This window comes from Procambarus clarkii, chromosome 87 (genome assembly GCF_040958095.1).
Source record: "Procambarus clarkii isolate CNS0578487 chromosome 87, FALCON_Pclarkii_2.0, whole genome shotgun sequence".
In the NCBI taxonomy this organism is placed as follows: domain Eukaryota; kingdom Metazoa; phylum Arthropoda; class Malacostraca; order Decapoda; family Cambaridae; genus Procambarus; species Procambarus clarkii.
This window is the reverse complement of record NC_091236.1, coordinates 2702651-2724745: the sequence shown is the minus strand read 5'-3', so window position 1 is coordinate 2724745 and position 22095 is coordinate 2702651. Positions and strand designations below refer to the sequence as shown.

General features: G+C 41.4%; 1 protein-coding gene across 1 annotated transcript; it reads left to right on the top strand.

Moving 5' to 3' along the window:
* The first annotated feature begins 3328 nt into the window (after positions 1 to 3328).
* On the top strand, positions 3329 to 21701 carry LOC138358906 (uncharacterized). The gene is made up of 4 exons (XM_069317266.1): positions 3329 to 3482; positions 6348 to 6397; positions 9590 to 9648; positions 19303 to 21701. Exons 1-4 carry the CDS (start codon positions 3361 to 3363, stop codon positions 19777 to 19779), a joined length of 708 nt encoding a protein of 235 aa, XP_069173367.1. The 5' UTR covers positions 3329 to 3360; the 3' UTR covers positions 19780 to 21701.
* The last annotated feature ends 394 nt before the right edge of the window (positions 21702 to 22095 follow it).

The following is a 22095-nucleotide window of genomic DNA, read 5'->3' as shown; positions in this document are numbered from 1 at the left end:
GGCAGGCGATGGACAAGCAGTTTGCCGGTTATGGTGGCGGGGCGAGCAGGTGTGCCGGTGTGCTGGATACGTTTTGCTCTCTGGGCAAAACGTTTTGGAGATACTTGCTGGATATATCTTCTATATTATCTGTTGTTGTAACGTACTTTGAAGGGAAGAGCAGGCTCAATCTCTCTTGAAAGAGATTATCGTCACAATATATATATAGATATATACATACATATATATATATTATATATATATATATATATATTATATATATATATATATAATATATATAGAATATTTTGGTAGCAGTCTTTCCTGTAGATATATATTATTAAATATGACCGAAAAAGTAAGATTAATAATTCTAACACGAATTTTCTCAATCTTTCGTACATTTCTTTTCACTGTTGGAGGTAATTCAAAAATCAATTCTCCAAAATTCATTTTTATTTCTAGTCTGACGCGACACTTGAGCGCGTTTCGTAAAACTTATTACATTTTCAAAGACTTTAGTTAACACATACACAACTGAATAGAACTTACACATCTCCGATTTTGTTTATATCTACATTTGAGTGAGGTGGATGGGGTGAGGTGGTATTTAATAAGGTATTAATTTCATCAACACAAGCCAGAACATGAAACAATGGGTACTGAATAGAAGTGATTGTAGAAAGCCTATTGGTCCATATTTCTTGATGCTTCTATATTGCAGCGGAGTCTTGAGGTGGGTAGAATATAGTTGTGCATTAATTGGCTGTTGATTGCTGGTGTTGACTTCTTGATGTGTAATGCCTCGCAAACGTCAAGCCGCCTGCTATCGCTGTATCTATCGATGATTTCTGTGTTGTTTACTAGGATTTCTCTGGCGATGGTTTGGTTGTGGGAAGAGATTATATGTTCCTTAATGGAGCCCTGTTGCTTATGCATCGTTAAACGCCTAGAAAGAAATGTTGTTGTCTTGCCTATATACTGGGTTTTTTGGAGCTTACAGTCCCCAAGAGGGCATTTGAAGGCATAGACGACGTTAGTCTCTTTTAAAGCGTTCTGTTTTGTGTCTGGAGAGTTTCTCATGAGTAGGCTGGCCGTTTTTCTGGTTTTATAGTAAATCGTCAGTTGTATCCTCTGATTTTTGTCTGTAGGGATAACGTTTCTATTAACAATATCTTTCAGGACCCTTTCCTCCATTTTATGAGCTGTGGAAAAGAAGTTCCTGTAAAATAGTCTAATAGGGGGTATAGGTGTTGTGTTGGTTGTCTCTTCAGAGGTTGCATGGCGTTTCACTTTCCTTCTTATGATGTCTTCGACGAAACCATTGGAGAAGCCGTTGTTGACTAGGACCTGCCTTACCCTACAGAGTTCTTCGTCGACTTGCTTCCATTCTGAGCTGTGGCTGAGAGCACGGTTGACATATGCGTTAACAACACTCCTCTTGTACCTGTCTGGGCAGTTGCTTTTGGCATTTAGGCACATTCCTATGTTTGCTTCCTTAGTGTAGACTGCAGTGTGGAAACCTCCGCTCTTTTCCATGACTGTTACATCTAGAAAGGGCAGCTTCCCATCCTTTTCCATCTCGTAAGTGAAACGCAGCACGGAACTTTGCTCAAATACCTCCTTCAACTCTTGCAGATGTCTGACATCAGGTACCTGTGTAAAAATGTCAACATACCTGCAGTATATGGCCGGTTTCATGTTCATGTCGACTAAGACTTTTTGCTCGATGGTACCCATGTAGATGTTTGCAAACAGGACACCTAGGGGAGAACCCATGGCGACCCCATCTACTTGCTTATACATGTGCCCATCCGGGCACATGTATAAGCAAGTAGTACTTGACGTACTATGCAAGGCCCGATTTGCCTAATAAGCCAAGTTTTCTTGAATTTATATATTTTTCTAATTTTTTTCTTATGAAATGATAAAGCTATCCATTTCATTATTTATGAGTTATTCTTTTTTTAAATTTAATTTAAAACTAACGTAGATATATGACCGAACCTAACCAACCCTACCTAACCTAGCCTAACCTTTCTTAACCTAACCTTAACTAACACAACTAAGTTAATAATTTATGTTGTTAATATAATATAATAATAATTCAAATATATTAATTGGAAAATTTATTGAAAATAAAGAAAACTATTCGGCCTATTAGGCAAATCAGGCTTTGCATAGTAGGCCGAGAAGTGCAGTCTGGCTATTAGGTACGACATATATACATATAAATATATATGCGAACATGCCTGAATGGTCCCCAGGACTATATGCGACTGAAAACTCACACCCCAGAAGTGACTCGAATCCATACTGCCACGAGCAATGCAACTGGTATCTACAGGCCGCCTTAATCTGCTTGACCATCACGACCGGACATAAGGAAGTGATAGCCGAAGCTATTTGAACCACTTCCCCGCCGGCACTCGGATGGTAATCTTGGGCATAGCATTTTATCAAATCACCTCATTCTTTGGGGCACACATGAGGAACACAAATGCGAACAAGCCTGAATGGTCCCCAGGACTATATGCGACTGAAAACTTATGTCTGGTCATGATGGTCAAATGGATTAAGGCGTCCTCAGTGTCGCGATCCAGAGGGGGAATGCCCGCTGCATCCTCGGTTCCTGCCCGGCGTCGCAGGAGTTCGAGGAAATTTACAGCCTCTAGGCAGCGAACTTTTTCTTGTGTTCTCTTAATGTTCGTTTTTATATAAAATCAGATATGTAACTGTATAACCTTGCATAATAAAGTGTACACCATAAAAAAGGGGGAGGTAGGAGAAGCGAACACTCATACGTATTCAGAGTTAAATGGCAAGTTTTTCTCTGAATGCTCTGTGTTCCCTTCTTTGAGGCTGTGGGTCCCTATAATTGCACCAGAGGTGGTACCCCTATATATATATATATATATATATATATATATATATAATATATATATTATATTATATATATATATATATATATGTGTGTATATCACGAAAATAAACACGTGATTAAGAATGTGACAATGTCAGACCACGAAGGAAAAATGAAACAGGAAATTTCCTTAAGTACTTTCGTATATTAAATACATCTTCAGAAGGACCTTCTGAAGATGTATTTAATATACGAAAGTACTTAAGGAAATTTCCTGTTTCATTTTTCCTTCGTGGTCTGACATTGTCATATATATATATATATATATATATATATATATATATATATATATAATATATATATATATATATATATATATATATATATATATATATATATATATATATATATATGTATGTGAGTGTGTGTGTGTGTGAGTGTGAGTGTGAGTGTGAGTGTGTGTGTGTATGTGTGTGTGTGTGTGTGTGTGTGTGTGTGTGTGTGTGTAATTTTGATTTATGATGTATATTGCAGGAGAGAGAAGAGAGAAGCCCAGGGACCTGCCAACGTCTGCCATCTGGTGGCTGCTTCTTGTACCTCTCATCATCCTTACTGGTGTCATCCTCTTTATTTTCTATTGGTTAGTCTTATGTTCTTCTGTTCTATATTTGTTTTATTAACACTCACTAGAGTTTAAGTCAGCAACTGCTTAATGCCATTTTTTAAAGTCCAATATAAGTCAAACAAGAAACAAGAACTATAAGCCTAATATTTTACAATTTAGAACCGGAAACAGGAGATGCTTTTCCGCCTATTGGGTAACAAACCCAAGAATTTGCATACTCGATGAAAGCTTTAATATGAAGGCAAAATATATCTAGAAACAATCATCTGGGATAAAGGATTGGGTTTTGGATAAGCCATCAACTTCCTGTCTCCGTCAAGGACACTAGAGATGGTTGTTCTCAGGTGAATTGAGGTAAACTTGTTTCAGTTTCTCCTCGCAAATGTTCATGAATGTCGATGAAATATAAATGAAAGTTTTGTTTGCATTTTATTGATCGTGTCTCACCTGTGACATGAGCAATAAGAATGTATGAAAATTGTTGTGACACTGATTTTCATACATTTATGCAATGTTATGTAATCTAAGTTATTATTCCTGAAAAAATGTCAACAGAAGCAGATAATCCATAACAAAATTAAAGAAATCAACAGGAAATGGAGAATTAAGATATAATTCGAATTAAGAATGCTTTGATAGCCACACCTTCTCTTATCTGCTCCTCACCTAACTCTCTCCTTATTTACTGGCCCGTTCCTTCCACTCTCCCAGTGTCATATCTGTGGAACACAAGCAAAGGCGCCACTATTGCACTACTTACTGGAATATGAATCTACTGAAGCCCTGCACATCAAATTCAACATTAATCCAATGACTGCAGCTGCACATTCCACAGCGACTACAATGATTAGAAAAGCCGTTGAAGAATGGGACTCACTAGTGAACATTCTGCATCTACATCTGTCACCAAGATAATGTTATTAAAACAAGACTAAAATCAGTGAACTAAAACAGAAGCGAAAAAGAAGTAGGAATAAAGGGAGAAACCCCACCTCCATGTAAAACTTTGACCCAAATATCAGAGTAACAAGGTTATCGCGAATAACCGAACTCAATTACAGGCTCACCATAGCCCGTGCTACATGGACATCTCGTTCTGAGTAGCTCCTATGGTTCAGGACAGAGATTTTAGCACAAATCTCCGTCATCATCTCACCTGCTGACATCCTAAAGACAAGAAAGGATGTTCACCAGATCTTCTCTAGGGATTCGATCCTTGAGAAGATATTCATCACCACCTGCATGATGCCGGCCTCACCCTCACGCCATCACAACGCTACCCGGCGGACAGGACAATGTTCGCCAGGAATATCAGAACATAAATCACCACCGCGACGAAGACGACATCCTCTCCAGCATTAACAAACAGAACCCGACATTGCAGCGACCCACGCCACGGACTACGGCTACGGAATTAAGTGCACAGGAATCACCATACCCCCTACCCAAGTAACTAGAGCTCCAGCAGTGCTTCAAATGAAACCAGTACTCCCACTACACCAGGAAGTGAACCGAGAGAGCGCAAAGATGAAGCCTCTGCGCCCACGAGCACCACTACACGGACTGCACATCCTCCCACTGACCCTGCCTGCTCTGCAATGGCCCACACTCTGCGGTTTCAGCTGACCTTCTCCTCTGGCAGGAGGAAATCTGAAAGATGACGGCTACCGCATCCTCCACCACCATACCTCGTTCAGCAAACCCACTCCCGTCGGAATTCCCTGTCATTCTGGGAACACACATGTGATTCCCTCACCACCGCCTGATCCCTGGGAATGCTGCACCTAGCCGGCCGCACCACCTCTGACCACACCACCACTGGCCCAGCCTGCAGCCTCCATTAAGATCACCCTTTTACATGTCCTCCTTCACCTTGCCGACAAAATTTCGGGCAAGGACATTATCCCTATAACCTCATCATCAACAGGCTGCTCCTCGCGAATGACTTCCGACAGCTGCTGTACTCGATGACCTTCCAACTTCCACAACTGTTACAGGAGCCTCCGCCCCCGGGGGATCCCAGAGCCGACCCCAGAGCCAAACCATCCGGCTACAGCAACTCCGCAGTTCTCATGCTTATCCCACTGACAAAGATGACAGCAGTCCCCTGGACAGGTGACCAGGATGATGAAGTCGACTCCGTAAACTCGACCGACTCTGAAGAGTTCACGAACTCCGCAGATAAACCCAAAGAAGCTGACCACGATGACTTGACTGACATTCATTCTTCAGTCGATGATGTCACTGGCTCTCCTGACCCTAATGCAGCCATCCAGGCACCATCTCTCTAAGCTATATTTTAAATTATACTTCTACTCTAGCTATTAAGGCTTCGTCTGTAAGACTGATTCGTATGCAGTTTTCAGTTATGTAAAACAGGAAATTCGTTGTGTCCTGCACCGTAGCTTTCGTTTATAATTCCAACATTTTTTGGTGTTTTAAATCACTAAGATCAGCCTTGTCGTGCCTTGCATGTAACTTATCAGACCTGAAGCCTAGACCAATCCTGGTCTAGGACCTAGATTAATTTTGTGGATAGGTTTAGTCTTTGTGTTCCGCTACAGTTTAAAAAGTGTTAATTCTGTGTATTTCGTCTAAGTTGGAATGCTTGCCCGGTTGTCACAAGTGCATAACTTCTTTAATTTGTCTAACTTTAAACAAATCAATTATACTTAGAGGAAAAACATATTTTTAATATATTTATTATACACATTTTGAAGCTTTGTATCCACAGTATTCACACGCAGATTACATTAGTACCTGAGCGGGAGTTGTAGCAACACTGGCTACCTTTACATCCCAGTATTCCTGAAGTTTATTTAATTTTCTTCTGCTCTGTTACTCTATCTTATTTGCTAATTTATTTTGCTTTTCTTGCAGGCGTCACAAAAGGCAAATGAAGATGAGTACACCTGACAACTGTAATCAAGGTACGGTAAAGAGCAGCACTTTGTCATGCAATGATAAAATCTGATGTTTTTTGTGGGGCGAGGGGGGGGGGGCCAGTTGTTTATTCATATACTTGTATTTGTATATATATATATTTGTGTATATATATATATATATATATATATATATATATATATATATATATATATATATATATATTGGTGTATACTGGCAGCAGGTTTTCTTTCAAACATGTTTCATTGAATATGACCGCATATTCTGTATTTATTATTTTCTGGTTTAGGGCTTCTATCCCTCTAACTATTTTCTTAGCATCAGGGCTTAATTGAAATAGGAGTTCTCCAAAACTCATTTTCGTACTTTTTAAGGTGAAGAAAAGAAGTGATTTACTATAGAGTGTATTACACTTATTTGTATAATTTGCACGACGTTTCGAACCTCCATGGTTCATTCTCAAGTGAACAGATCTTACAATACTAGTTGATTTTATACCCGCATTAGGTCAGGTGATAATACAATGAAGGTGAAAACATGGGGGGATACATAAGGGATAAACATAGGGGCTGCAGAAGGCTTATTGGCCCATACGAGGCATCTCCTATCTAAACACAAAGATTAATCCAGTGTAATTGGCCTGTTATGTTGGACATTGTTTTCTGTGTTGGCATCGATATGTTCTTGTCTTGTCCTTACTCTCATGGTGGGTAGAGTAAATAGTTCCGTGATTTGGGTGTTCATGGTAGGTCGCTCTATTCTTATGTGAATTGCCTCAAGAATTTGTAATCTTCTTGAATCTTGGGTTTTGTCTATTATGCAAGTATTCTTGTTCAATATTTCTCTTGTTAGAGTAATGTCATGGGCTTGTCTCATGTGATTCCTAGGGGCACCAGATTGAAGATGGCATGTCAAACGCCTCGTCAGCTTGGTCGACGTCATACCTATGTACTTACATTGAAGGTTACATCCTTCGTGGGGGCAAGTGTACATGTATACAACGCTTGACTGCTGTAGAGGGTTCTCCGTCGGCTTCGGGCTGTTTTTGATAAGGAGTTCGGAAGTCTTCTTGGTTTTGTAGAATATTATCAGGTTTATGTTTTGGTTAGGAGTAGTGCTTTTTACTCCTTTACGGATTATTTCTTTCATTATTCTTTCCTCTTTTATATGTTCACTGTGCATGGTTGATTTGTAATATAATTTTATTGGGGTGTTGTGGTTTCTGTTCTAGGTTCTGAATTATACCAACGGTCCAAGTGTCTTCTTATAGCAGCGTTTATTTCCGCGTTGCTTGTAAGAAGATTACAAATTCTTGAGGCAATTCACATAAGAATAGAGCGACCTACCATGAAAACCCAAATCACGGAACTATTTACTCTACCCATCATGAGAGTAAGGACAAGACAAGAACATATCGATGCCAACACAGAAAACAATGTCCAACATAACAGGCCAATTACACTGGATTAATCTTTGTGTTTAGATAGGAGATGCCTCGTATGGGCCAATAAGTCTTCTGCAGCCCCTATGTTTATCCCTTATGTATCCCCCCATGTTTTCACCTTCATTGTATTATCACCTGACCTAATGCGGGTATAAAATCAACTAGTATTGTAAGATCTGTTCACTTGAGAATGAACCATGGAGGTTCGAAACGTCGTGCAAATTATACAAATAAGTGTAATACACTCTATAGTAAATCACTTCTTTTCTTCACCTTAAAAGTACGAAAATGAGTTTTGGAGAACTCCTATTTCAATTAAGCCCTGATGCTAAGAAAATAGTTAGAGGGATAGAAGCCCTAAACCAGAAAATAATAAATACAGAATATGCGGTCATATTCAATGAAACATATATATATATATATATATATATATATATATATATATATATATATATATATATATATATATATATATGTAGTGTTAAAAACAAAGTGCACTAGTGATTTCCCCGAGTGTTTGATAGTGTGTAACAAGTGTGACAGCGGCCTCCCTCGTGTGCCCCCCCCCCTCCACCACCCCCGCCCGCCATCTTCCCCCACCCCGCTACCTGCGCCCGACCCAGCCAGCCGCCCATCAACACACAGCCTACCCACACACGGTGCCCAGGCCATGCCCAACTCCCCCAGGAGGGTAATGCTTGCCGTGTTACTCTCCATCTGGGAACGAGAGGGTGCACTCAGCGGGCAGCCAGGCGTCATCACATCTAGGCATGGCACATGTCGCACCTGACACACAGCCTCTTTCCAGCCAAGAAGATGGCCACCCAAGAGGAAACTGTCAAGTGTGTGACAGACGGTATCGTCTCAATTCAAATGGAACTGTCCGCTATCATTCTCTCAATTCAGGTGGTTGTCTAGGGTCTAGGCGCCTGCCCCGGGGCAGTGACGATGGACAACCTGCTGCAGGAGCGAGGAACAATACCTCCCTCAACTTCATTTCAGCAGATAATCTGCTTGAAGCAATCAAAGCGACGTCCACCAGGACCTTGCCCCACATCCTTGTGGGGCAAGGATATATATATATATATATATATATATATATATATATATATATATATATATATATATATATATATATATATATATATATATATATATATATATATATATATATATAGACATATGTCGTACTTAGTAGCCATAGTAGGCTGAGAAGTGCGTTCTGGCTACTAGGTACGACATATATATATATATATATATTACTGACCACTGTATCATGGTAATAATATTTCATTCACTTCAACTATGAGAGCTTCGAACCACTGACTACCAGAGAAGCAGTACGTAGTCCTTCCAAATGAGCCTTGAACACCCACAATAAGGAAGGCTCCCAGAGATACCCCAACTGGTATACGGTGATTTAGACCTTCCTTAGGGTGCCACTTAAGCATGAAGGTGTTAGGTGATACACGTACAAGTCCTGGTCCTTGTCCTCCCTTCAGTAGGGCACTGGACTGACCTTGGATCCTCTTTATCACTCCCGATGAACTCAATATTCACTCTATACAGTTGAATGAAGCTAACCCCAAGCGTCTGGCCTCATCCCTCAAACAGACAGACAGACAGACGGATATTCACTCCTACAGACACAGGTCATTTATAAAAATGTTGAATAACAAAATAGTATAAATTATAACTAGCACTTCCAATTGAAAATATGACATTCTTAAATGGATTATTCCTTAGAGTGTAATATAGCATTAATCCTTTCCAGGGAGCAGCAACGAGACTACCACGGGCAAAACTGACTCTGTTCCGCTGCCACACACCCAGGTTTGTATATGATAGCTGCTGAGAGACATTACGTTGTTGCTCCTGCTGAGAGACATTACGTTGTTCCTCCTGCTGAGAGATATGACGTTGTTCTTCCTGCTGAGAGACATTACGTTGTTCTTCCTGCTGAGAGATATGACGTTGTTCTTCCTGCTGAGAGACATTACGTTGTTCTTCCTGCTGAGAGACATTACGTTGTTCCTCCTGCTGAGAGACATTACGTTGTTCCTCCTGCTGAGAGATATGACGTTGTTCTTCCTGCTGAGAGACATTACGTTATTCTTCCTGCTGAGAGATATGACGTTGTTCTTCCTGCTGAGAGACATTACGTTGTTCTTCCTGCTGAGAGACATTACGTTGTTCCTCCTGCTGAGAGACATTACGTTGTTCCTCCTGCTGAGAGATATGACGTTGTTCCTCCTGCTGAGAGACATTACGTTGTTCCTCCTGCTGAGACTCCTCCGTGTATATAGCTGTACCTATCATGGACACGTAACACGTAAATATATACGTGAGGCTTCTCTGGAACACGAAGGTTAGGTACAATCATATGTTGTACCATCACCGTGTGGCACATGTTGTACCATCACCGTGTGGCACATGTTGTACCATCACCGTGTGGCACATGTTGTACCATCACCGTGTGGCACATGTTGTACCATCACCGTGTGGCACATGTTGTACCACCACCGTGTGGCACATGTTGTACCATCACCGTGTGGCACATGTTGTACCATCACCGTGTGGCACATGTTGTACCATCACCGTGTGGCACATGTTGTACCATCACCGTGTGGCACATGTTGTACCATCACCGTGTGGCACATGTTGTACCATCACCGTGTGGCACATGTTGTACCATCACCGTGTGGCACATGTTGTACCACCACCGTGTGGCACATGTTGTACCACCACCGTGTGGCACATGTTGTACCACCACCGTGTGGCACATGTTGTACCACCACCGTGTGGCACATGTTGTACCACCACCGTGTGGCACATGTTGTACCACCACCGTGTGGCACATGTTGTACCACCACCGTGTGGCACATGTTGTACCACCACCGTGTGGCACATGTTGTACCACCACCGTGTGGCACATGTTGTACCATCACCGTGTGGCACATGTTGTACCATCACCGTGTGGCACATGTTGTACCATCACCGTGTGGCACATGTTGTACCATCACCGTGTGGCACATGTTGTACCATCACCGTGTGGCACATGTTGTACCATCACCGTGTGGCACATGTTGTACCATCACCGTGTGGCACATGTTGTACCATCACCGTGTGGCACATGTTGTACCATCACCGTGTGGCACATGTTGTACCATCACCGTGTGGCACATGTTGTACCATCACCGTGTGGCACATGTTGTACCATCACCGTGTGGCACATGTTGTACCATCACCGTGTGGCACATGTTGTACCATCACCGTGTGGCACATGTTGTACCATCACCGTGTGGCACATGTTGTACCATCACCGTGGAGCACATGTTGTACCATCACCGTGTGGCACATGTTGTACCATCACCATGGAGCACATGTTGCTCTATTACTTGTACATCACAGTGTGGTACATGTTGTATCATCGCAGCATAGCTCATGTTGTACTATCACAATGTGGCATGTGTTGTACAATTACAATGTGACACATGTTGTACAATTACAATGTGACACATGTTGTACAATTACAATGTGACACATGTTGTACAATTACAATGTGACACATGTTGTACAATTACAATGTGACACATGTTGTACAATTACAATGTGACACATGTTGTACAATTACAATGTGACACATGTTGTACAATTACAATGTGACACATGTTGTACAATTACAATGTGACACATGTTGTACAATTACAATGTGACACATGTTGTACAATTACAATGTGACACATGTTGTACAATTACAATGTGACACATGTTGTACAATTACAATGTGACACATGTTGTACAATTACAATGTGACACATGTTGTACAATTACAATGTGACACATGTTGTACAATTACAATGTGACACATGTTGTACAATTACAATGTGACACATGTTGTACAATTACAATGTGGCACATGTTGTACAATTACAAAGTGGCATTTGTTTTACTTTTCGGGGAGTGGGGGGGGGGGGGGGCGGGGATTTTTATGGCGGATCTCATTGAAACTCTTTAAATACTGAACAATTTGAAGGATGTTGATCCGGAAAATTTCTTCAGAAGTTCAGATGTAACACAAACAAGGAGCAACGGTTTTCACTCTCAACAAGTCACAATGAAGGCCTGGGAACAGATGTTTTTTTTCACCCATAACGTTATGAACCCATGGAACAAGCTACCCACCGAAGCCGTTACTAGCAAAACTGTTAAATTGTCAAATCCAACTTGAAAAGATCATCAGGATCTTAGGCAAGACGCCGGCTTCCTGTCCTTCTCGAATTGACCTCAGATAAGTCCATTCAATTTAGCTCAAGTAAATTCATGTAACTACCACGTGCTTATTTACAGCTAGGTGAAAAGAGCATTAGGTGAAAGAAAAAAGCCCAACCATTTCTGTCCAGTCCGGGCATCGAACTTGTGATATGCGTTTCTGCGTCGAGAACGTGGAGCTTTGTACTATAGGACCCATATGATAATTTTACATAATTTTTAATGTTCTCTCTCTTGATCATCTTGAGCTATTTTATGTTTTCTGAATTTATTTCCCGTCGTATATGTTATATCGTCTATACATTTGCTAATGTGTAGACTAAAACCAAGTGGTTATAGTCCAACCACTTGGGCTGAATGGTAGAGCGACGGTCTCTCTTCATGCAAGTCGGCGTTCAATCCCCGACCGTTCAAGTGGTTGGGCTTTTTCACTTTACTTTTCCAACCCCCCCCAACCCCCATGTCTCATACCAAATCCTTATCCTGATCCCTTCCAAGTGTTATATAGTCGTAAGGGCTTGGCGCTTTCCCCTGAAACTTCCCTCCCTTTGTTCATTTTAGATTGTAAACTGTATATATGATGATGGTAACTATGATGGTAAACAAGAGAGGCGTCAGGACAGAGCCTTGCGGCACTCCACTTACAATGATTCCCACCCGGACTTACGACCACACGTGCCTACTCCCTGTTGTGTTTACAACCCTGGCTGTAGTTTACCTTAGGATAACCCCTTACACACCATCTGCCCTCTACTGTCTAGTGAGCCTCTCCTCACGCAAGTAGCAAGACTTTTACTGAGGTCGAGGAATATCGCAATACTTTCCACTATCGTAAGGTAGACACATAAGAGAGGAATGAGAGAAAGATTCCAACCCTACTCCTTAATTTTTGGTATATATATATTTGAAGAAGAAACCTTCAGGATTTGTTGGTGTCTGGCCTGCTATATGTACTTCATAACTGGGTTTAGCTCTCATTATTTCGTTTTTAACAATTTCTGCTAGTTTGACAAAGTTTTGTTGTAGCACCAATGACTCCCAGTAAGGGTCAAACTCTCTATTGGTGGTAATTTTGATATTTCAGTGAGAAATTGAGAGAAGATCTGGCCGAATTGGTCAGTCTTCAGTCATAACATTTGGCCAATGTTATGACTAAAAATTAAGAAATGTTAGCAGGAAGATTACATTCAATATGGATTTCGTAAATTATGATGGATAACAAAGACCAACCTCAATGCGTAATACGTCGCAAAGTCTCACCAATAATTCGACAAAACCACTTCATCTTATGCATCATCTATTAAACTTCACTATGGGCTAGAAGTAAGAATCACACATTTTACTAATGTGAAATATGATGGTTTGAAGATAAATGGGTCAATGGCAGTGGACCAATCCAAAAGATTTCAATGGCTACCACACATGAATAATATGTAGTTAATCTGCATATTGCCAGAAACAAACCCCAGATCATGCGCATGTATTATAGTGCAATACTTGTCATCGACGACGGTGCAAGTAACGAACTCAAGTACTCAAGTTTCGTATAATATAATATTGCAAGAAACATTACTACGTGTTTGTGTAGGGATCCTTTCATTCGCCATGTAGACGATATTCCTGCAAAGCTCCGAAGATTTTGTTGCAACTCATTCACATCTCAGGTAAAGATGAATGCCAATTTCCAAGTTGAGATCTGAGAGTAAAGATCTGAGTAAAAACTTTTCCCATTTAACTTGGCAAGAACGTTCGTCGTGTGCTCATCCCATTTCCTTCAAGACATCTGTGAAAGTCTACCTTTTCTTTCATTCTGTTAAGCAAGTCAAACACTGGAAACATGCTTCAGGTTGAGTGTGATGTATGGTGTGCTCTGGCAGCAGCAGTTGCACAACGCATAACAAACCTGCACTCATGAACACAGGTGCTGGGGATGGCACTGAGCTTCAGAGACAGTGTTAATGCACAGTTCATGACAGTGGTTGCAACGGGAGTATTTGTATTTCTTTCAAATAAACACTGAAATTCATTAATTCACCTCAGTGTTATATTTACAAATCATACCATTCTTTAAAAAAAATTCCTTTGTGTCATTATTCACTAATATAGTTTTTATTAGTGATGTACGATCAATGTAAAGTGAACATTGAAAATCTAAGGAAACACCATACCTTGCGGTTACCTTGAGTTGATTCCGGGGTTCAAGGTCCCAGCGGCCCAGTCTCTGACCCTCTTGGTTGATGGTCTGGTCAACCAGGCTGTTGGACGCGGCTGCTCGCAGCCTGATATTGGATGCGGCTATTCGCAGCCTGACGTATGAATGACAGCCTGGTTGATCAGGTATCCTTTGGAAGTGTTTATCCAGTTCTCTCTTGAACACAGTGAGGGGACGGCCAGTTATCTCCATTATGTGTAGTGGAAGCGCGTTGAACAGTCTTAGGCCTGTGATGTTGATAGAGTTCTCCCTCAGAGCACCTATTGCACCTTTGCTTTTCAATAGGGTGTATTCTGCACATCCTGCCATGGCTTCTGGTCTCATGTGGTATTATTTCTGTGTGCAGGTTTGGGACCAGCCCCTCTGATATTTTCCACGTGTAAATTATTATATCTCCCGCCTGCGCTCAAGAGTATACAGATTTAGGCATATTACTCGGCCCCAGTAATTTAGAGGGTTTATTGAGTGGGTACTAGCAGTAAAGGATCTCTGTACACTCTCCTGGTCAGCAATTTCTCCAGCTTTGAAAGTGGCTGTCATTGTGCAACAGTATTCCATTCTAGAGGGCACTAGCATCTTCAAAAGGATCATCATTGGTATAGCATCTCTAGTTTGATAAGTTCTTGTTATCAAACCTGTCTTTTTTTTTGCAGTCGAGAACTTTATTATGTTCTTTAAAGTAAAGGACTTCTTCCATGATTACACCCAAATCTATTTCATTGATTTTACGTTATAAGATATGGATTGACTGCGTTTTGTACGTGATTTCCGTTTTTCAATTTTCAATTTTCCATAGTGCAGGAGCTGGAACTTATTTTCATTATAAACTATATTATTTCCTGTGGCCGATTGAAAGACCTGATTTACATAAGTTTGGAGGTTTGCTGTCCCTTTATGTTGTCTTCTCACAAAAATCCATGTCATCTGCTATGAATGATACGGTATTATAGTTTGCGTCATTGTCTATGTCCGCCATGAAAATGAGAAAGAGTACTGGAGCATGAACAGTACCCTGTGGGACTGAGCATTTCATGGTTGATGGTCCGGAATTTACCTTGTTGATGTTGGACTATCACACACTGGGTTCTGTTAGTTAGGAAATTGTGGATCTATCTTCCTATATTATCGGTGATAGATCTCACACGAATGTGAGATCCAACTGAAAGCATGTAATAGGTGTAACAAAGGTCAGCATCACGCAGAATTGTGCAGGGAAACCAAAAATAGTCTCCAAACCACTAGGTGGAATTCCTACCACAGTACAGTACTGCAAGGTGTGACAGTACTGCAAGGTGTGACAGTACTGCAAGGTGTGACAGTACTGCAAGGTGTGACAGTACTGCAAGGTGTGACAGTACTGCAAGGTGTGACAGAAAATCAGTGCCCTATCTACAAAGTCCAAAAATAATGCGACTTTGCTTACTGCTTAACTTACTATCAATACTAAGAGGGGCCAGGGTCAAAACCCGAGGGTTGCTTGACCAAGGGTCACAGAGAACATTTGTCACACAAAAGGTGGCAGATGATCTACAATTACAGCCTGTAACACAGGTGACATTAGATATATCGGGGCTCCTAGCTGATACAGGACCTCAAATCTCCAGGTGGTACAGCCATCAGTACGTTTGGGCAGCTACGACTGTCAAGTGCAAGCCATTGTGGTATACACAATTCCAATGGACCTACATGTACAAGGTATGGGAGCTACTGCCAAATTCCTGAGAAATAGGGGAATAAAATTGGCAGATAAAATTAAGTCTGATCACCTCACCGATGGAGGAATCATTGTAGGTCCAGACTATTATTACAAATTTATTAGCCCAACTAGATATCAGGGAATAAACCTGTTAAATTATGCAGGAAGCAAATTACTTACTGACCCAGTATTAAGCCTGAGGAAGCCTATGCCTGCAGACAAACATTCAAATAGAAATTTAAATTTGTCAGCTGATTATATAACTCCAATAGAAATATACAAGGAAGAACACAGCTGACTATGACAACAGACTTTGATCTTGATATCATCCTTTAAAGCTGAAGATGAGTTCATGAGGCATCAGTGGCAAATCAGTGAACAGTAGCCTAAACAGCTACAAGTCACTGCAATCAATGTCACTGAACTCACTGCAGTCTCAGAGCCATACTTGACTTTAATGATTGAGTACATTCAATTCTCTAAATTAACTAACCAAATTAAAACCCAATTTGTCAGCCAAACAAGCTGTAGCAAATGAGCAAAAGGGAGCATAGTTGACTAATAAATCCGACAACTGATTTGATACATTTATTATTAGTTGACGAGATGTATTTCATTGGCCTCAGTGGCTACACGTCACTGCTAGTAATGTCACTGATCCCGCTGCAGTCTCAGAATCATACTTAACTGTAGTAATTAATCACATTCAGTCTTCTGGTTTAAATAACATTTAATTAGAATAGAAACTTTGCCTCACAAGATTTAGCAGAGAAATAAAATCACCAAAAGCCTTCCAACATGTGCAATGTTTTTTGTATTTTATATACAAGAGTTCTTTCATTCTTGTACAGCCACTAGCACGCGTTTCGGGCAAGTCCTTAAACCTAATATTTTCCCCCGAATACAATCCGCTAAATCGATTAACAACCAGGTACCAATTTTACTGTTGGGTAAACAGAGGCTACAGTTAAGGATTGGCACCCAATAAATCCTCCCCGGCCAGGATACGAACCTAGGCCAAAGCGCTTGCAAAATGCCAGGCAAATGTCTTACCTCTACTCCACGGGGGACTCTAGCACGGGACATCCGTCCGGTTCGAACCGACGCACAAATGTTCCACTTACTAACTACTAATATCAAATGTAATTGTATCTTGTAATTCTGAGGAGGAGTATTAGTGTTCGTCAGTTAAAAATATTGCTCTCCGACCCGTATTCCCCCCCCCCCCCCACCAGTATCATGTCGGCATTTTCGACACCAAATTACTATCCTGGCATACCAAGCAAAAACGGTTATGTCAGGAACATACTAACTATACTTTATTTCAGAGAATGAACTTCATGGCTGTACAGAGAAAATGAGATGTTTGCCATGTCATCAAATATTCATTTACGTATAACACGTATCTTTAAATCTGCCAGCCTGGGGATTAAATATGACAAAAAAATATTCTCCAGGACTGAATTTAATTAAATAACCAGCAAATACATAGTCTACCTTCTTAAGTCGATAATGACTAATTAGGAACCAACGAGAGGGATGCGTCTCGAGCCGAGAAGGAGCAGACGCCTTGAAAATTTAACATCAACAAAGTCTCGCCTAGAGCACGCTTGAAGCTCTGCTATTATTTCCCTCTAGACACAGTGTTATGGGATGTACAAACCTCCCATCATCAACAAAAAGGGAAGTGTTCTCTAGCCGATAACATAATAAATCTAGCTATTTCTGGCCAGTAAGATTTAGGGTAGGCTACTGAGGACATGAGGCGAGCCACCCGAGAGGGTAAATATCATTCATTAATTAGAATAATCATTTCCCCTCAGATAGCCGTCATATATTAGTTATGATTGATACTATGTGCCGCTTTTGAAAGGTGTCATTAAGGGAAAGAAGAAATAGCAGTAATGATCTTGACCAACACGTGATCCGTGACGCCAGTAGCCTCACCTACGAGGAGACTTGGTTTGTTGGATCTTCTGTGTTCATATCTGGTTGACCACGCCAATAACAATTATTCAGATTAGCTGTGTTTGTTTAATTTAATTTACTAATCATTGGTATTCAAACTCCTCTCACATTTGAAGTAAATGTCTACCAATCGATTAAATTTCGATTGATAGGCTATATAATTAATAAACCCACCCAGGTTGTGTAGGAAACTACTTGTGGGAAAAATAAACATACAGTCCACATCATCATCATACAGTCCGCTATCAAGTAAATCAATTAACGAAAAATAAATTTATATAAATAAATTAATATAAATTGAAATCAGTAAATAAATCCCATGAGTCAGTTTTCCCAGGACACACACTAACAGTGCCACATGTCATCAGACACACACATCTAACAGTGCCACCTGTCAACAGACACACACCTAAGAGTGCCACCTATCATCTAACACACATATAACAGTGCCATCTGCCAACAGACACACACACAGCTAACAGTGCCACTTGTCATCAGACACACACCTAACAGTGCCACATGTCATCAGACACACACCTAACAGTGCCATCTGTCAACAGACACACACACCTAACAGTGCCACTTGTCATCAGACACACACCTAACAGTGCCACCTGTCATCAGACACACACCTAACAGTGCCACCTGTCATCAGACACACACCTAACAGTGCCATCTGTCAACAGACACACACATCTAACAGTGCCACTTGTCATCAGACACACACCTAACAGTGCCACCTGTCATCAGACACACCTAACAGTGCCACATGTCATCAGACACACACCTAACAGTGCCATCTGTCAACAGACACACACACACCTAACAGTGCCACTTGTCAGCAGACACAGACCTAACTTTGCCACCTATCATCAGACACACACACCTAACAGTGCCACTTGTCATGCAGACACACATCTAACAGTGCCACTTGTCATCAGACACACACACCTAACAGTGCCACGTGTCATGCAGACACACCTGTCATTAAAGTTCAGATTCATAGTGAGTAAGAGGCTTGGAAATATTGGGTCAGCACAAATTAATTATAGTTTTGAGACCACTAAAGTGTAAGGGTCAACTTGAATGGACTTGCAGGTATTTGTCGAGTTCATCGTCTTGGAGGGGAATGTTCCTGTATAATAGAATATATATATATATATATATATATATATATATTATATATATATATATATATATATATATATATATATATATATATATATATATATATATATATTCATCTAAATCCCATAAAGAACAATAATAACAATTTGTTTGGTTTAAACATTAATTCCATGTAATTTCTTATTAACCTTCAATGTTATAAAATTTCCAGATTAATGATGAGGTGGTGAGAAGTGAAAACATCTACGAGAACGTGTATCCAGAAACTGCTGATGGAAATATTTCAGCGAAAGTTTCATATGCACAGGACGCTGCTGAACACATCTGCGTGTCCATAAACCCAGAAAATGCTTGTGGACGTTTTTCTGCGAAAGTTGAATATTTAGAGGACGATGATGAACACATCTACGAGACCGTGGACCAAGACAATACATATGAAAATATTTCAGCGAAAGTTTTATATGCACAGGACGCTGCTGAACACATCTGCGAGACCATAGACCCAGAAAATTCCTGTGGAAGTTTGCCTGCGAAAGTTCAATGTGTAGAGGACGACGACGAACACATCTATGAGACCGTGGACCAAGACAATACTTATGAAAATATTATAAAGAATGTTCCATCTGCAGATGTTGATGATTACCTGGAACCCTGCACGGTGTCCCTCCCAGGGACCACCCAACCGTGATGCCCCCGACACTGGTGTCCCTCCCAGGGACCACCCAACCGTGATGCCCCCGACACACTGGTGACCCTCCCAGGGACCACCCAACCGTGATGCCCCCGACACACTGGTGACCCTCCCAGGGACCACCCAACCATGATGCCCCCGACACACTGGTGTCCCTCCCAGGGACCACCCAACCGTGATGCCCCCGACACACTGGTGACCCTCCCAGGGACCACCCAACCATGATGCCCCCGACACTGGTGTCCCTAACTACAAGGACATCAGAATTATGAAGGATCACAGCAGTCCTGTGGGGCCTATGCTTTTCGGGTCCTCTCACCCATCTATCTGTTCAATATATTGCTGAAACTGTTTGTCCCAATATGGATAGCAACAGCCCGATCCATTCATCTGTTGCAATATTCCCAACCCACTACTTTCCTATATCACTCTTAAAAATATATTTGTCCAGTGTGTTCCCATTATTACCGGGTATGACCTGTTCCCTCAGTTCCAGGTCGCTGTTCGTATCCCCCTTGTGTATCTCTGCAAACTACTAGAGAATCTTGATCATGTTTCTCCGTGGCTTGCCTCTTTCAAGCGGGTGCATGTTATGACCTAGCCTAACCGGTTCAGACTGGATACACTCTCAAAGGTATGACCACTATCAGAGGTCATATCTTTTCATATGGTCAAGGTTTCTTTATTACCAATTATAACATGCTGTAGTATTTAAATTTATGCATATCTTTATTGAAATATCATTAAATACACATGTAGTGTATTGTATTATTATTATCATATTATATGTTATATTTCATGATGTGTTGAGTGTTTAACTGAGATAGTTAAGATTCCAGTGTCAGCCACCAGAGGGAGAGGTTGTCCCATCCTGCTCTTGCCAGTTGTTGGTGTGCCTAACTAGCGGCTGGTCGTTGACGTGGTGTTGTCTTCCCCCATCCGGCGTGTGCTGTGATGGGGGGGCCCCATTACCACTATGTTGCAGGCTCAGTCTGTTGGACTGGTGTTCTCCAGCAAGGTGAACTACCCTACAGTGGAGCTGACGCTGTGTGATGTGCTGAGTCTGGATGTGGCTGCTGTTTATAAGGCGGAGCTGTTAACTACCCATCGAACAGTGGTGAAGTTGGCTACTGAAAAGGATTACCGGGTGTTTCTGCGCCAGTTTGAAGGGCGGACATTCCAATTGCCGGGGGCCGCTTGGTCAGTTGTTCTCTCTGACTGCAGTGGCGTTTCGACGTACGTCAGCGTTCACGGCGGTCCTATAGAATTCTCGGAGGTGTTACTGCGGAGGTACTTTGGAATACAGGCATGCGTAAAGGGTGAAGATAGGGAGAGTTAAAGGTAGAGTCGATTACCCCCACCCCCCCTATGTTACAATAAATTGATAACTATGTTTGTTATCAATTAATCATTTTTTATTGATATATACAATAGTTCTAACATTCTTGTACGTGAAGCGTTTCGGGCAAGTCCTCAATCCTATGTTCCCTGGAATACGACCCCCACGAAGAATCATTTAACAATCAGGTACCCATTCTACTGTTAAGCAGAGGCTACAGTTAAGGATTTGAGCCCAGTAAATCCTTCTCGGCCAGATACGAACCCAGGACAAATCGCTCGTGGAACACCAAGCGAACGTCTAAACCACTACAGCACGGGGGCTAAATTATTAATTTACTCACTTAAATATTTACTTGTCAATATTAGCTACTATAGTCTTATTTGTGTTACAATATTCCAACATTGTTAATGGACTTGTAGTGACTTCATTACTCCCTCCAACATAGCGGAGTTGAGTGAAAACGGCAGAGAAGAAACCAACCAGCGGGAGATCAACATGCAGAAAACCACGAGACCAGACGCGCTCTCACAACCTCCTTGGGTTTGTACAGCTGTAGAATATATGTGTGTGGATCAGAGCCTTGTGTTTACTAAATCCTTGTCTGATGGATATTAGGGCACTAAAGTCGTAACCCCGGAGTCGATTTCACATCAGTATTTCCCAAAAAAACAAACAAACCATGTAAAAATTAAAGAAACTATTCAAAACAAACCAAACCATGGCCCCCACCATAGTAAACAAACCATAGCGCCCACGTTTACGCTACCAGCATATCTTTCGTCTGATCCAGAGGCATGGTTTGCACAGGTAGAGGCCTGCTTTGACGCTTACAAGGTAACCGACGACGCATAGCAGTATACACTCATTGTGACAGCATTGCTTCTGGACACCATTCAAGAGGTACAAGCTGTGGTTATAACAGCGGCAACCACACACGGATTCGCCGCCATGAAGACTGCTCTCCTCGCTGC